The sequence below is a fragment of the Phyllostomus discolor genome, chromosome 8 (assembly GCF_004126475.2).
Source record: "Phyllostomus discolor isolate MPI-MPIP mPhyDis1 chromosome 8, mPhyDis1.pri.v3, whole genome shotgun sequence".
NCBI lineage: Eukaryota > Metazoa > Chordata > Mammalia > Chiroptera > Phyllostomidae > Phyllostomus > Phyllostomus discolor.
This window is the reverse complement of record NC_040910.2, coordinates 31,666,545-31,683,622: the sequence shown is the minus strand read 5'-3', so window position 1 is coordinate 31,683,622 and position 17,078 is coordinate 31,666,545. Positions and strand designations below refer to the sequence as shown.

The following is a 17,078-nucleotide window of genomic DNA, read 5'->3' as shown; positions in this document are numbered from 1 at the left end:
CTCTGCTGGAAGGAAGGTGTAAGTTGGTGAATGGCGGAGAGTTCTGTTGAATTCTGCTGTGCTCCAGTATGATGTATGAGGGGCAGAATAAATGTTGCTGAACCTTGGGTACTAGGAAGGGGAGTAGCGACAATATTTACATGAGATCATAGATGTTTTCTCCATAGCTAAATACTGGCAGAACTTTGAAGAAAGGAGGCAGAGGAGCCAGAAACAGGAGATCTGGACATGGTGTGATGATATTACAGAGCACAGAACCCCAAAACCAGTCCAGACAAGAGGGAATGTAGGTACACTCTTGAGGGGCAGGGGAGGAGCACAGCCAGCAGTCGTTATACTTGTGATAGAAAGATGGACTCAGAACACATTTGTGGGAAGCATAGCAGAGTGGCTAAAGGTTGAAAGAACAGGTAAAGGGACACAGAAACTCATCACTCCAAGTCTGTGACCTTCATGTCTTTAATACATAGGCAGCCATTGCTAAGTTTGCAGTGGTGCAAGTTTATCAATAATTACTGAATGGCACTGGAGGTCTAGAGGTGACTGGGGGTGTTGCCCAGAGGGACTTGGGGGTGAAGAATTCAGTCCTGGCCTGGCTTTGGAGGAGCTGCCAAACCTGGTATCAGTGAATGAGGACCAGGAATGAAGGTCGGAAGTCCAAGGTTGAAGAGAAGATGTTACCGAAGAAACAAGGATGGGAGCAGTTAGAACAAAACTCACGCTAAGAATAAGGGTATTCTAGGGCTCTACCTAGACCACAGTCCTGAATGATGGGCAGATAGGGTTAAAATTCTATCTAAGGATGAAGGACTAGGTCTTACCTCTTTTTGAAATAGCACAACCTACCAGGTCTCCTGGGATGGGGTGGCCCTTAAAGGCAGTAGGGGCAGAAGCAAGAAGTTCAACAGTCCAAAGACAGGGTCAGAAATCAGAAAGAGGGCATCTTGTAGCAGAGCTGCCCCAGGAACTCAGTCTCAAGAGATCAAGGCAAAGAAAGACGAGCAGGACAGCGCCAGCAGAATGATGGCTGTAATGGTTAATTTAGGGATTAATTTTGTTAGTGTGACCCTGGATGTTAAAAAAAGGAGAAAGCAATAGGGAGCACCTTACCCACTGGGTGAAGGAGGAAAGGAATAGTCATTTTGGGGGAGTATATACTGACAAGGGAAAAATATTCCCACAACCCCTGGGTGAAAATTGTTGATCAGATGGTCACTCCCCAAAAAAGCCAAAGAGCTTGGCCAGCCAGTAACGGAGAGGAGTCTTCCAAGGGGAGGGATGCGTAACTAAGAAGTTTGCTTGGGAACATCTCTGCCTGTGATGCATTGTTAAACCGAAAAAGAAGTCTTCAACAGAGTTTTGTTTTGGGCTTTTGAGGGAGGTTGGTTTTATTCACTGTTTTGATTAGTTTTTAAGACTCTTGAGCCACTTCTGTTATTCTCACCCTCTGCACATTAGAACAGCATTTAGAAATTTGACAGGACTTTTCCCTAAACATTTTGTCCTTTTGCAGTTGTCAAATATTGAATTAGATCTTGTTATAAACAGACTAGAAGCTGGCATTGTTGACATTTCCCTTCATTAGGCAGAAACTAAAAGCTGACATTTCAACCTATCAGCTCTAGGGTGGTCTACCAATGAGAACAACTGTAGGGAGAAGGAGGCAATCTGTTTCTCTTCCTGCTCTCATTACAGACTCACTAATGAAATATGAATTGATAAAACAACTTCACTTAATGGGTGTCGAAGCTTCTCTTCAAAAGGAGAGGAAGAGAAAAGTATTGATTAACTCGAGGATTTAAAGTTTGAATGCTCAAAAGGAGGCATTGATTTGAATCTAATGAGATTATTGATTAAACCTAAGATGTGATACCTGAGTGAGTGAATGAAGATGTTGATTGAGGTCCTGATTTTGCCTCTGTAATTTCTTTGATTCTCACTTTTTTATTTGCAAAGTTGGAAAAATAACAATAACTACTTTACCTATGTCAAAAGATTATTACAAAGGATCACACAGATAGTGCAGTGAAGTGCTTTCCATAATGTGAATCCTATTTCCAACAAATAGGATTGATGAAATCAGGTATTTGGTTAGATTAATTGATAGACTTCTGGAATAACGTGAAGTTGAGGTGAGATTTCTGGTTGAGATTGTGGAGAGCCAAAGTCCAATTTCACTCTCCTGGAGCTCATCACTAGACTAAATCAATGAATATATTTTCTAACATAATGACCTCAAAAATCTGAGACTACACTTTCAAAACCTTGAGTATAGAGAATGATCTGGTTGGGGATTGAGGTAGCTCATAGTATGGTAATTTGGATGCATTGATTTGACCTTTGGGGAAAAGAAGGAAAAGTTTGGGAACAAACGCTTGAAGACTGCAGCAAAATTTGTAAGAACAATGGTGTGGTTTGAGTAGTAGGGTATAAACAAAGCCCTTCCACCCTACCAAACTCATACTCCAAGTTTTAGAGGTGGCCCAATAGGGCTGGGCAGAAAAAAAGAGAATATGAGCAATGCTCAGTTCAACTGAGAAGTGAAAATACGGAAGACCTTAAAAACAACCCTTTTTCTTTGCATCCTATATTACATTCATAGTTTGACTAGGCTCTATTTCCATGGGGAGTCACTTTCATTCCTTACTAACTTTGCTTAAATTCAGAATGACCAATATTAGGTCAAAATCCACATAGAAAAAGTTTTGAGTAAGAGATTATTTTAAGTTTGAAATTCTGAGTAAGCGAAGGAACAGTTCAATCCCTATCAGAATTTACAGTATTATTGATTTCATACACTTGAGACAAATATTAAATGAGTTAGTAACATAAGCAAATTTCCTAGCCCTATGCTTGCCTCATAGTAGCAGACAGTCAACAACCCTTACTTTTCTCCCCACTGCCATGGTGTCGAAGCAAGAATGCAACACAGAATGGTGAGACAGCAACCCTAGATTCTAGTAGGAGCTATTAAATTAATTAATTGTGACACTGGGTAAGTCACTTAGGCCCTGTAGTGAACATTTGAATTGTCTTCAAAGTTTCTCCTCACTTGATAAACTTATGACTATTTGCACTTTTTTTTCTGATTCAATTCTCTTCTAAATTTAAATTTAGCATAACATTATATTAGTTACCCAAGAGGCACCGACTTTCCTATGGTGTCGGCCAGACTCCTGTGTAGAAAAGAGAGCAAGTTCCCAGGAATCTCTCTGCTCTCTGTCCCTTGAGGGACAAGACGAGACCCTGGAAGGCATTCTGCCTCCCTGTAACAGGGACACAATTCTCTGTCACAGAGAGGTCAAATTTTATCTACTTTAGCGTGGGCTGTGCTTCAGACTTCTGGGTTGCAGAATCAGCCCATAAGGATTCTACATTTGGCCCTTACACCCTCAGGGGATCTTTGGTCTTTGAAGTGCCAACCTTTAGGTGCCTTACGACAGGCCGTGGACATTGCTATCCCTGCCCTAGGATGTGTCCGGGCTAGGTGACTGGCCTCGAGGAGGAGTCACTGAATCCAGACTGATATGTCTGAGGACACAGGGGTTTCTGGGAAAATAAATGGGCATTTGTAGCCTATGAGGTCCATGCCCCCAAGTGTAGAAATACTTATTTCTAAAATTGTGGAAGTCAGTTGGTTCTATATGGAAATTGAAAATAGAGAATGTCAGTCCTCACTAATGGTATGTGCACAAATTCTATCCATGATGATCAAAACTCCCAGATTTAGAAGTCTCAAAGAATTGCGAAGATCTGTCTGAGGAAGACTGTGACAAAATAAAAGTAATTTCTCTACAACTCAAAGACAGGATGGGGTGAATTCTGACAAACGCAGTGAACCTGCAAAATTGAATGGGCTGCTAAATCGACTGTGTCTAGCGAAAGGAAGCATGATCTCTAGCAATAAGTACAAATTCCCTAGAAATTAATTTTATTTTTATGGTTGACAGACTCATGTATTAAGGCCTGAGTCCTGGATATATTGGATGGACTATTTCACACTATTCTTGTAAACAAGTTGGGCAAACAAGGATGGAGATTGCAGTAGTGAAGAGAATTTGCATAGGTCGAACAATTACATCAAAGTGCATGCTCTTCCACAGGGTTCTGGAGGACCTAGGGATAGAACTAGAGACACTTCACTTGAGAAAAGGTGGTGTTTCTGTTTCCCCCGTTCTTGGGAGGGATAGGCATAGTAGCTGTTTTCAAATTTCTCACAGCTTTATCATCAAAGAGGAATTAGACATTCCCATGTCTCAAATAGGAAAATTTGAGATTAAGGAGGCCAATTTTTCATAATACAAGAGAAAAGGTTTCTCTGTCAGTTAGCCTAACAGCACAGACTGTCTTTGGAGGTAGCAAATGTTACACCCTGATGAATTTAAGAAGATGCTGGTCATCTCTTAGACGTTGTCTGGTGCCTGCTTACATCAAAAGGAAGCTGGACAAAGTAACTTCTTCTGGTCCTCTCTAAACTTTTTATACTGAGGTAATGTTGGAGAAGTTAGTGGTCAGAGTGCAAGTGAACATCTTCCCCTATGTCATCCATCACAACTGAAGGAGCACAATAGATTTTGTCATATAGGAAAGGCTTGCGTTTCTAAGTGCCCGGATTGAGAGACAAACTGGAAATAAGGAAGCCTTCTGAAAACCACGAATAACAAGAATTTTCTAAAAGCATTACATTGTAAAATAAACCACCAGAAAAGGAGAATATTTTATTTTTTAAAAAAGGCGATAGTTGTCAAATGTACCCAATCTAACCAGAATTGTGTCTGCCACATAATAACTTGAACTATGAATATCGAGTTTTCTCTCATTTTCTAGGAGCAGTCTGTCTGAAAGAACCCTTTGCAAATAAAAGTAATTCTTTTCTCCTGTTCAAAGTTATCTATGAGCTTTCCTTTTTCTTCCTAGTCAGAGTGATAAAGGTTTTGATTCTTGGTTAGGAATTTAGCAGACTTTGAGCTCTGTTAATGAGCTATAATGGGAAGTGCAGCTCATATCATGACCCAGGATCATATATGCACTATAAATGAAATCAAATATTTGAGCAGTAATACTTATATTTACATAATAGTATAATACTCTGAAACTTTCAACTCAATAATGAAATACTTTCCATGACCCACTAATTTCACAGGCTTTGCAGGGTGAAAAACACTACCGTAGTCAATATTTATAGTCACTGAAAAACTCAAATAATGGTGGAATTAATGAGAGAATGCAGGTCTTGTCACTGAGGGCATCTGACCGACTTGCTACCGAAAGAAAGGTAATGTTTGCGCAATTGCATGAAAAGTCCCGGAGTTTGCAGTACATTTCTGTATTACTCTCAGGTTCCTTTCTTCCTAGCTTTTCATCCTCCTCTCCCCCTCCTCCCAGAGAAAACTGTATACCCTTTGAAGCAGCCACTTGAAACATTAAATGCTGTGAGAGATAAATAGATATACTGCATTCCTTCTGTGTATCTTAAAGCTTTACATCTAGAGAAGCAAGTTTTAGCCTAAAGCGTGTCTGTTTATGAGCACACACAGGTGACTGCTGATAATGGAATTGCTTATATATCGCTCAGAGGTGTTTGGGTAACCATTATTTTATTATCAGGCAGGCAAAAGCAGTCTTGAACATCAAAGTGGACACCTCCTGGAAGCTACATTTATTATAAAAGGCTAAAGTGTCCACATTCATAGGAATCAAAGGGACTTAAAACAGAAAGGCAGTCGGATTCAAAGACAAATGCAATTCTGGAGAGGACAGTAACCGCCTAAGTAGGTGACAGGAACAAGAGGTAATTTAATTCTGAAAAGTACCGATTCTGCCAGCCTCTGGGGTGGCAAGGTGCCTGATATTGTGATAGCCACAACCAACCAGGGTCTGCCTGACAAACATTCCAACTGTCAGTGCAGGGACTGAGAATGCTTTTAAAATGTTCACCATTTGAAATCTCCTTGAGAGTTCTCTGAATCCTTTCTGCAGAAAGCAGGAGCTCCTCTTAGAAGGACATTGTAACCCAGTCCTGCTGCAGTATTTGAAAAGCCATCCTGGATGAATTCGAGCCCTTAACACATAGTAACCTCAGAAAGTAACAACTAGACTGTGGCTATTCTGCCCGCTGCCACCCAATAACAGTTTCACTGTATTTAAGGACCTTTTGTATCTTCCCCCAATCTGGCTCTAAATCCTCCCATCAGCCCCTTTGCCAGGAAGATACTCTGAAGAGTATCTCTCCACTGGGCTGGTTTCAAGTGTTTAATAGAAACTCCTCCACTTAGATCACTAAACTTTTCTGATGGTTTTGAATATCCTTGAAATCTTGGCCGGAGCATTTGGAAAAGTAACAAAGGGCCTTCCTATTTCTTCTCAAAAACTCTCCAGCAATTTGAGAATTTGAAGAGGCCTAACCTCAGACATTTTGTGTGCTTAAAGAGGATACTTCATATTATTTTTATAAAAGAAGATTTCTATCCCTTTTTATCAGGCTAACATCTTCTGAAATTCCCTTTGCTTTCCCAACAGTTTATCTTTTTAGAGACCAAAATTGGAGAAAATATTATCCTGGTGTTTGTCAAATGATGATTATAATTTAAAGCATTACTGTTGCAGAAGTGGTTTTGTATCTGGGAGCATCTCTACTAAAAATGTTTATAGCCCATATTATTAATGAAAAGACACTACTGATTGTAATGCTCTTAAAACAGACTCTTAGAGAGTGTGCAAAGCCTTGGTCACATTTTTCCTGCACTGAGAATAATAGGTCAATAGTTTTAAATTTAAAAATATTTTAATGAGATCAAAAAGTATAGTAATAAGGATGAGATAACAGAAAGCCTTGGGCAACCTATCGGCTAACTTTTGGAAAAATCACGTTATTTACCATTTATGGTTCAAATGGTTTGTCAGAATAAGCTCCATGTTGTGTTGTTTTCTTTTCCTCGATATGCACACATTTTTAAACCCACACTAAAACGAAAGAATTCAGCTTTATAGAACTCAATAGATTACTATAAATTCTTATCTATGTAGGACTTAAATTAGTGGTGGGGTTGGCACAGACTATTTCCTCTGGATACATCATTTTGACTGATTTCCCCGAAGTAAGTTAGGAGATCACCTGCTCAGGAGCACTGCTTTCCTCATAAAGGGGCAATTCCTGACAGGGTGAGAACATAGGCTTAAATACTGTTTCATACATTATATCATATCCCCCCAAAAGAAGAGTGAAGGAGTTAATTTAAACAATCCTCTAGGGAAAAATAAAAAGAATAGAGAGAACTGGACTTAGGAAGAAAACATTTAAGAGAATATCAAAAGGAGACTAATGTTCCTTCACTGTGCATTTCCGTTAACCCTGCATTTCCCTGATAGTCACATCTGCACACTCTCTCACGCTTGACGAAGGTCAAGAAGGGCAACCCATGCACCTAGGACCGCCTGTAATTTTTCTATAGCACATAGGTCTGCCCTTTCTCCAATGCTTTGCAATGGTTGCCACCTGTTTTATCCCATTTTATAAGAGTTCATTTTTCTCGTGGGTCCCAAGTTGACACCCTGCCGTGAGAGTTCCCTGCCCTCTCTCCCTGGGCCCCTCCCTCAGCTGCTACTCACTCAAAAGGGTCGCTGGGATCTGCCCTCTGGAGCTCTGGAGGGATGGGGATTCTTTTGTAGTACATTTCCCAGTCGAAGGCGCCTCGCATGGCGTCCCCAGCTTGCGCCTCATACCCAAAGTGATTGTGGTCAATGACATCGATCATGGGGCACACGATGGTTTTGTGGTTTAGTGCAATTTGGTCTGAAAAATGAAAGCACAAAATAGGAAATGACATGCCTGCCTAGGCCATCTATCATTTTTTTCAGCAAAGAGAAGCCTACAGATCCCTCCTAATGCCTAATGCTTGTAGCTGGGTTTGAATGCAATCTGTTTGAGCGCCAGACTCCCTGTGATGGGACAGTGATTAGGCAATACCAGTGTGCTGTTTTTCTCTCTTAAGAAAGTTATGTCCCAGGGAGACTTGCAGAAGTCCATTTAGCTTTACCTTTGTCACATTTCTGCTCTGACCTGTCCCCAATCTGTCACTCTATAGTGCATCCAGTGTGTGTGGGATAGAAACAGTAACTCGTGTTCTTTCAAGCATACAGCTACAGCCTGCTGAGAAAATATTGGCCTGCTTTTGGGAGGTTCCAAAATGTAAATATTTAACTTGATGGCTTTTTCAGGATCTAATCTTATGGTGGCTATTGCCCCTAAATGCTGACAGTTCACATACAGAGTTCTTTGCTCTCAGGCTTATAGAGATTTTGCCAAATCCTATCTTGCTATGGTTTTCTTTTCTTTTTTTTTTTTTTTTGATATAGACTTTGTGTATCAAAGCTATACATTTTCATCTTCTCTCATCATATTCAAAAATATGTTAGATGGCCTGATACCACTGCTACTATTCCCACTACTATGACATTCTCGAGCATCTATTAAGGGATTTGAGCTCATGCTATTTCTAATCCTCCTTAGCAGCGCTCTAAAGTGGCTATTACTATCATTTCCAATTTACATACAGGAGGGAGCTGACCTCAGAGAAGTTAAGTAACTTGTTGGAGGTCACTTGTTTGAGAGCAAGAACCAGGCTGCAACTGCTGCGTAGTGGTCCCACCCTGAACGCTGGGGTCTTTGCTGTTTGCCTTCGTGCTTCTCTTGCAGCAGGAAGCTGACATCTTCCTCAGTTCCAGCTCCTTTCTTTTCTGTGTAGATTTTGGTATCATGAGACATTAACAGCTGGCCCAGGAAACTGGCGTTTGCTTACTTTGCTCACCTAGTACAGCTACATGCAAAGTACTTTCTTCCCAAGAATGTGATTTAATTAAGGTTTATTATAACAGACGAATACTGTCAGACAGGCAGAACTTTTAAGTTTGACCATCTGTTTTGTGGTTATGTGGAAGACCTGATGTGGTGTGTGGAATAAAACACACTTAAATATCTTTTAAAAAATCATACTGTTTAGAATTAATGAGGCCTGGCTATGTCAGGATCATTATTTTGGTGACATTGATAAGCCAGGGTGCGGAAACCACAGAATCCTTTGAAAGATCTCCCCTTCACATCTGTGTGACTTTTCACTCATTCATTTGTTTATCTGTTCATTCATTCATTCATTCAAACTCGACAGCTATTTATTAAAGAGAGATTATTTGCCTGTCACTTCTCTAGGTTTTGCGACTATAGCAGTCAATAACAACCACAAAAATCCATGTCTTCAGGAATGGAACAAAGAGATCAATATACATAATAAATAACAAAATCATATTGTGTGCTAGAAGGTGATAAATGTGATGGAAAGAAAATAAAACAGGGTAAGGGGGATGTGGAATGCTGACATGTGGAAAGGGTTACAATTTTAGACAGCATGGTCTCAGGGAGTCTGGCGGTCACCTTCATCTTATTTTAGCCAATTAGAAGACAGAGAGGACCCCCAGCACTGTATCAAGTTAATCTTCACCAAGGGCCCTGTGAACACCCACTTGCACCTGGGGGAGCCTTAGATGAACTTTAATCTTTATCTGAATGGCGCTGCCCCATACATGGCTTTGACAGAGGAGACTATGACTGCTGTGTCCAGAATATTTCTATCACAGCTGCAGGTATGTTAGTATTAAGGTTTCAGTGACTTTCTTCAGTCAAATTCAGAATCAGGTTGATTTACAAGTTCCTTGACCAGCAACGGGTCCCAAGGTGACCCAAAGAGAATGAGTCTGTTAAATTAACTGTCAACTTTCCCTTCAAATTTCCTTTCAGCTCTCATCCGGCTGTTACTAGCTTAGAGTGAAAGCAGCATGACTAATTTTTCATCTAAGACTTATGCCTACATTTCAATTTCCAGGGATCAAACAAACGGACTCTTAATGGGAAATTGAAATTCAGGTATAATCCCAAGGTGAAAAATGAACCAAGGATCTGTGTGACTCCACCTGGTTTTTCATTTTGGATGATGTGTCAGGGCACTGATAAAGGAAAATAAAAAAAGATAGTGATCCTGAGCTGGAATCATTTCTTATCCATCAGGCCTACAGGAAATGAAATGCTTTAATGAGAAAAAGTGTTTTTTTTTCCCTCTTCTTTTTCCCCCCGCTTTTTTTTTCTTGTTAGATTCATACGAACAATGAGAAGCTTGGTAACTGACATTTAGGGATTGCTCTGATTCATAAATAAGTTAGGTCCTTTGCTGACTTGAGTATTCAACACCATATGGATCAAATTCAGTTTAGGGAATCTCACTATTGCTGATGAAACTCTAAATTGCTATGTCCTTGGACAAGGCATTTTTAATGAAAAGCTCAGAGGAGCCTGTGGTTGCAGGAGTATCGAAACGTTCCCCTTGATTAGGATGGCTGGGCAGTTGCCTGTGTTGGAGTGTGTGGATTGGATGGGGGATGCGGTTGGGGCATTAGCTGGCTGTTTCCTGTTCTTAATCCTGTATAGTTGCAATTGATTTTTTCTCCCTTGTCTTTTACTAATAGCTCTTTGCTGGTTCTAGCTGAAATCCTGCCCAGTAGCCAATAGCAAATCATTCTTTCTGAGGCAGCTATTATGAGGGCAGTTGTTACTGGTTTTAGCTCCAAAGTCAGGGATATATTCACAATAAAAGTTGAATTAGTGAAATCTGGAAAAATAGGAAGGAGTACAATACGTGCCCGGCAGGAATTTTTAGAAACACATTTTTTTTTTCAGGCTTACAATTTGTTTCCTATCTGCTACTGGATTTCATATCTGACTTCACTGTGAAATATAAGATGACAGTCAAGCTCACACATTCGTTTCCTACCTTGAAGGACTTCTCGATTTTTTTTCCCCTCATTCCTAACAGTTCAAGTGTGATGTGACAGAGAGAGTCTCTTTTCCTCCCTGTCGTCACGTGGTGAACAGTCAAGATGTATCATCTGGATAGCAGCCCTGAGTGTTGGAGGGGGCTCTACCGACACACGGGGCATCATGTATTCAGGGATCCAGGCTGGGGCCAGAAGTGGGGGGTGCTGGTGTCATAAGTCCTAGAAAATGTCGGGGCACTTACAATTCCACTGTCTTCTGGGGCTGAATAATTTTCTTTCCTCCTATATTGATAATCCTGTAATAAATGCTAAACTGTGTATGTATGTGAATTTTTGTGTATGTGTGTGTGAATTTTAATCTTACTGTAGTCATCAGTAGTATTTTTTTGAATACTTTTTTTCTTTTAGCATTTACCCAGTGGATACAATTGCAATCAAAGAGCCCATCTAAGATAAATGAAACCTTTTCAGGCCTTAGGATAGATAGCAGATGGTATTATCTACAAATGTCAACTTTAATGCAATTTCCTAGTTGCCTATTTGTCCTCAGCAGGGGTTAAGGCAGAATTTAAGGTTGCCACAGTACAAACTGAAGGGGGGGGGCAGTGATCTGTAGCCTTTGTTGATGGTAAACTAAGTGGAAGCAAACCACAGAGTTTCTGGGAAAGAAGGCAAACCCCGCCGCCCTCCCGACCCCAGGAGGCTGCGGGGAAGTGGTGTACTCACTAAGGAGCGGGGGCAGCCAGTTCACGTTGACCTCGCAGTGGGAGTCTAGGAACGTCAGGACTTCTCCTCTGGCCATCGATGCCCCCAAGAGTCGGGTCCGGATGAGCCCTTCCCTTTTCTTGGTGCGAACAATCCTTACTTTGGAAAAGCGGGCCATGTATTCCTCTAGCTTATCCTTCAAGTGTTCTAGGAAGGAAGGGGAGAATGCACAGAAAGAACACGAAATGTTAGTTGCAGCAGAACCACTGACACGGGGTATTTACGCACAGAGGGCGTGTGAACGGTGAGTCGGAGCTTGTGTCCATTTTTTTCTCTCCAGTTCGGGAGGAGATGCTAAGATTTTATGCCGAAAGGGCTTTGTATTTTACAGTTTCCAAAACGCTCCACAAACTGCACGCACTGCCCGTTGAACGCCGTGGCAGGCACTGACATACTGGCGCTCTCCTGTGCAGTGACCGCTGGCCAGCTGCCACCGTGCTTGACCTTGCAGCACTGGCGAAAAGGACACCGTGACATCGCGACCTCCCACCTCCAGCCCCTGCGATCCGAGTCAGAAGAACATTCCCGCTTCTGGGTGGGCTCCTTTCAACAGGCGGCTCTTTCCAGCAAAGCCTTTGCCTAGTCATTTGTACTTATGAGGAGAAATTGCATTTCCAGAATGAAAAATGCCTTTGAATGCTCAGCCTGAAAAGTGAATTTTCAATTTTTTGGTGAGATTTTGATGATCATCATCTTGTATTATTGCAAATTTAAAGAAAAAAAGGTTTTGACCACCCATAAACAAACACATACGGTGTTATTCTTCTAACTTACCCTTCCTTGCCTCTCTCTGCTTTGAGACGGCAGCTGTGCAGAGGCCCACCTCCGGCCCCCTCCCCTTGGCTTGCTTCTCCCCTACTGCCCTCTGTGTAGGCTACAAAGAAAGATTCTGAAGGGCTGTGCAACACAGCACCACCCGTGAAAATGCCTGCAGCTTTAGTGTCTCATCAGGAAAATAAAGTCGAGACCTGCCATCCAGTGGCTCAAAGTCAGTGGCTGAGTGATGAGTGGTGAAGAGCTCTGTGTGCTCCCCTGCCTTGAATGGCCTGCGTTCTGTCAGGACTCCCCGCAGTAACACATGCCTAAGAAACCTTTATCATCTCGTTACTCTCATCTACTCAGGCACTGGCATCCTCTGTATCACCAATGAACAAGCAAGTGTCATTTTATAAGTTTGTTTGTAAAATCAGTTGTTGGGACCGCAGAGAGTATTGAATCATGAAAACAGTGTCGCGACAGTCATTGGGGGATGAAAATAGATAACAAACATTTGTCGAACCCACTGAAAGAGTTCTTTAAATCCTCATTGTTCCTTTGTCAAAGGTACCACTACGTGCACCTTTGGCAGTCTGGCTGGGCACATTGCTTCTTCCTTCCTGAACCCGAGGCACGAACGGGGCCTCTCTTGGAGGAGGTGGGGGAGAGGAGGAGTAATTCCCTGAAGCTGCATAAGAGGAAGTGGCCCCAGATGATGGTCGATTCCCAGGTGTTCTAAGTTGAGAAGTGAGGAGCTCCTTCACCTGGGAGTGGTTGTTCCAACTTTGGATTCAGACTTCCACATGTTTCAGGTTTTAGGCAAGTCTCTGGCACTCAGTGGGGACTATGTTCACGTCTCTTTCCCTCTATGTACATTTTCTGATTATGCGCATTTTTATTTTACTGAAGCCCACACATACAAAGGGGCTGACTCCAAACAGAGCCCATGGAATGTTCCGATCAATTCCTCTAGTTTGAACTGCATGGTAATAATAATTGGGTTGCTTTGCCTCAGAATAACAACCTAGCTGACTGCCCTTTTGAGGGGTCCCTTATCTCCCAGTAGTTCAGTTGTAACATCTAATTACCCATAACTTCCAGTGAAGACAGGTGTCATCAGTCTAATTACCAAATTAGATGCTCATGCAAGGGAGCTGCTGGGGATGGTGGAGACGGTGTTCATTAAAAACACGGTGCATTTCTTTCCTATGAACAATTTTTAGATTCATTTCTAAGATACATGATATTTTTCCAAGCATTTTATAATTTTTAAGTCATTATGAAAGGGCATCTGTGAATAAATGAAAATAATCTGAATATAATTTATAGTTTACAATTACTCTGTTTATAGGAAGCTAGAATGAAAACTTACTATTTTCTAAGTAGAATCATACTGTACTTGTCTTTTTGTGATTGGCTTATCTCACTCAGTATATGTTGTCATGTGCATCAGAATTTTCTTGCTTTTTAAGGCTTAATGATATATTCTGTTGTATGTATATATCACATTTTGATTATTTATTCATCTGTCAGTGGGCATGTGGGTTGTTGCTACCTTTTGGCTATTGTGAATCATGCTGCGATGAATAGTCATATACAAATATTGCCCCAAGACTCCACCTTCCATTCTCTTGGATATATTCTTTAGCTATATGTACCCAGAAATGGAATTGCTAGATCATATGGTAATTGTATTTTTAATTTTTTTAGGAACCTTGGTATTGTTTCCCACAACAGCTGCACCATTTACATTCCTAAAATGGTGTCATAAGTTCTAAAGTCCTTGTGAACCCTTTGTAAAATGTGCATTTTGGTTGAATGTGGAAAAAAAAATGTTTCTAGCAAATGCCTTGAGAACTACAAAAAAAATTTCCCAAAGTCACTCTTCCTAATTCACTAAACACCAGATTTTGTATAGAGAAAGAAAGTCTGAGTACTGACAATGACAAAGTTGGAAAACAGCACAAATACCAAAGTTTCAGGACTAACACTGTATAAGAAAAGCCCCTCCAGAACTTGTTTTTTTTCTTCTCACTGCAGAGCAGAGTAATCAAGAACACCGTAGTTTCCAGTCTGAATAGGCCTTGCGATGACAGACAGAGTGGGTAACATCTGGTTTACGCGTGTCCGGGACAATTCCGCTCTGCAAGCCTCGCCTCCTTTAACCTCAGGGCTGTGGCCTGCAGGCTGCACCCAGTGACCAGCCGTCTGGCCTCTGCCCTCTCTCAGCCTTCCTTCTTCATCATAAATTGTATCAGGGAACTAAATGCCACTTTATGATTAATTACCTTAATTAATTAATCCCTCCACATTTACCAATATGTTTTTAATTATCCTTCTTCACTCTTCCAAGAAAACTCAGTCCTTATCTTCTGCAGTTCCCTTAATCTCTAAGGTTGTCAAAATGTACATTGCATAAGATAGTCTATCTTGAGATATGGGGGGGGCATAAAACAGGGATTATCTTCTGGATGGTGGGCCCTGGTAGTAAAGGTTCACCCCACTAGGTGAGTGTTCTAGGAACCCATCTGTATCAGTGTACCAGCTGGCAGTGTTGTGAGAGGCTGCATTCAGCCTCAGTGATTTTTTTTGGAAGACTTTCAAAGCGTTTGCTCATTTCATGATGGGTGATTCACAAACGCACCTGTCCACAGTGCACTGAGTGTTCAGCAGTTTTTGACCAAAAAAGAGCATGACCCTCATGCCCAACCTCCCTATTCACTCCATCTTGCACCAAGCAACTTGTTTTTTCTTTTGCTAGATGAAAAAAGTCTCAAAGGAAAAAGTTTTGCTGACATGAAAGAGGTGAAACAAAAAATGACAGAGGCACTAAAAAGCATCAAAATCAATCAGTTTAAAAACTGTTTTGAGCAATGGAAAAAATGTCTCAATAGGTGTATGGCATCAAATGGAGAGTACTTTGAAGGTGACTGAAGCTAAAACACATAAGAATAAAGATACAATTTTTTATAAATAAAAAAGGTCAAAAGAACTAATATATTTACACTTTTACCCCCTGAAGTTTTCAATGGTAAAAGTCCCATTCATAAATTTCATGATTCTATGACTAATTCAATAACTTCCTAGTGTATTTTGTTGAACACGCTGTTACATGATTTTTACACTGATTGTTTTGTATTCCAACATTAGTACTACCATTAATTATTGAGTTTACTGTACCTGCACACACATTTATACTCACATAAGTAGCATTTGATGAGCAAGTTTGACTCTTAATAATCATCTCTAAAAATTAGAATTGAGTGAATTTCCCCCATAAAAATAATCAATTTTCTGTAACTTGTTTTCTTATGAAAAAAATCATGATAAATGAAAATTCTGGGCAAAACAATTGCTAAGTAAAGTGAGCCACACCTGCGAGGTTATTAATAAGGTGAAGTCACAGCCTCCCAGTGAAACCAAACGCTGAATGTGACAAATTGGCAAGATACAGGGAACCTACCTCTGAATTTAAGGGATTCATAAAGGCATTGGACAATTTTTTTTAAACTCAAAGTGAAGAAAAAAAAGCTGAAATGCTTGAGAAAAGGATAAATTGACCTTTAGCATTAAAAACAAGCGCACAAAATTCAGGTAGAGTAAAAACCAAAAACAAATACAAATAAGCTCTAAAATGCCACAGAACAGCACAGGTATCAAATGAAGGCAATAAAATCTGTGCCCTTTTGAAAGTACTTCCAATTCTGCATTTTTTCCAGTTTGGAAAGATGTTAGTGTAATTCACACATATATGCTAAAATCATTTTGTCTTTCTTCAGCTTCCTCCCAAGCATCCACTGGACCACAGGGTGGGAATGTTACATGGGTAGAGTAATAGGGACCCTTGTCTCAAATTAGCATGTGTGTGAGTGACTGAATTATGTCCCTGGTGAGCATTGAAACAGCCATAAAGGCTTTTGGGGTTTGACTTGGCTTCACAATAAATAAAGATAAATTGGTAAGAATTCCTCTAAACAGTTAGTGTGAGAACAATGCTGTGTCAAAATTCCAATTTAGATGAGACCAGAACTAAATGAAATATCTGGGAATTGGTCCTGTTCCCAAGGCTACGGAAAACTCCCAGGTTCTAATGATATTCTTGCACGGTGATATAGAAGGAGACAGGCAGGAAATGGGCTGCCTGCCTTCATTGAGGAAAACTGACCTGCTAAAGGTCGGTCCTCTCAAGGAATTGCTCCACGTCTTGATAATGCTATTGAAGAATAAGAAGGAAAGGGACCATACAAAATATTGTTTCAGTTTAATATTTAAAAAATATTAAGAGTATTGAAAGTGTGTCTTATGTGTTTAGCAAAATATGACAAAGTAATACATGAACATAATAACAATGATGATTATGTCCAAATGAGTGCTTGTAATATCTATTCTAATACATTCATGTATGAATTTATTAGGTTCTTATTTTACAAATGAGAAAAATGATACTAATTTACAAATGAGGATGATGAGGGTCAGAAAGGGTAAGAAATTTGCCTTTGATCATACAGTAAGAGAGTACCTGGAATATTGTAAGTACTCAATAAGTGTTAGCAATTATATGTCAGGTGGGGGGAAAAAACTTGATCCCAAGTGTATTTATCAGGAATCTTTTAAGTAAAAGTGAATTTAATATAGGAAATAAAGTGCTTATAGTAATAACACAACTATTATAGATGACCTGAAACATTTAGGAAAGTGGAAGGAAGGGAAAAAATTGCTGAGTTTTATCACCAAAA

At 40.4% G+C, this 17,078-nt stretch overlaps 1 protein-coding gene across 1 annotated transcript in view; it reads right to left on the bottom strand.

The window, feature by feature from the left end:
- Positions 1 to 17,078, bottom strand: part of GALNTL6 (polypeptide N-acetylgalactosaminyltransferase like 6) — an 876,998-nt gene that overhangs the window by 154,506 nt on the left and 705,414 nt on the right. Inside the window, exons 6-7 of the mRNA XM_028520463.2 lie at positions 11,548 to 11,733; positions 7,609 to 7,792 (exon numbers count right to left, since the gene is read on the bottom strand). Of these exons, the coding sequence (XP_028376264.1) occupies positions 7,609 to 7,792; positions 11,548 to 11,733 (370 nt within the window). The remainder of the gene's footprint in view (positions 1 to 7,608; positions 7,793 to 11,547; positions 11,734 to 17,078) is intronic.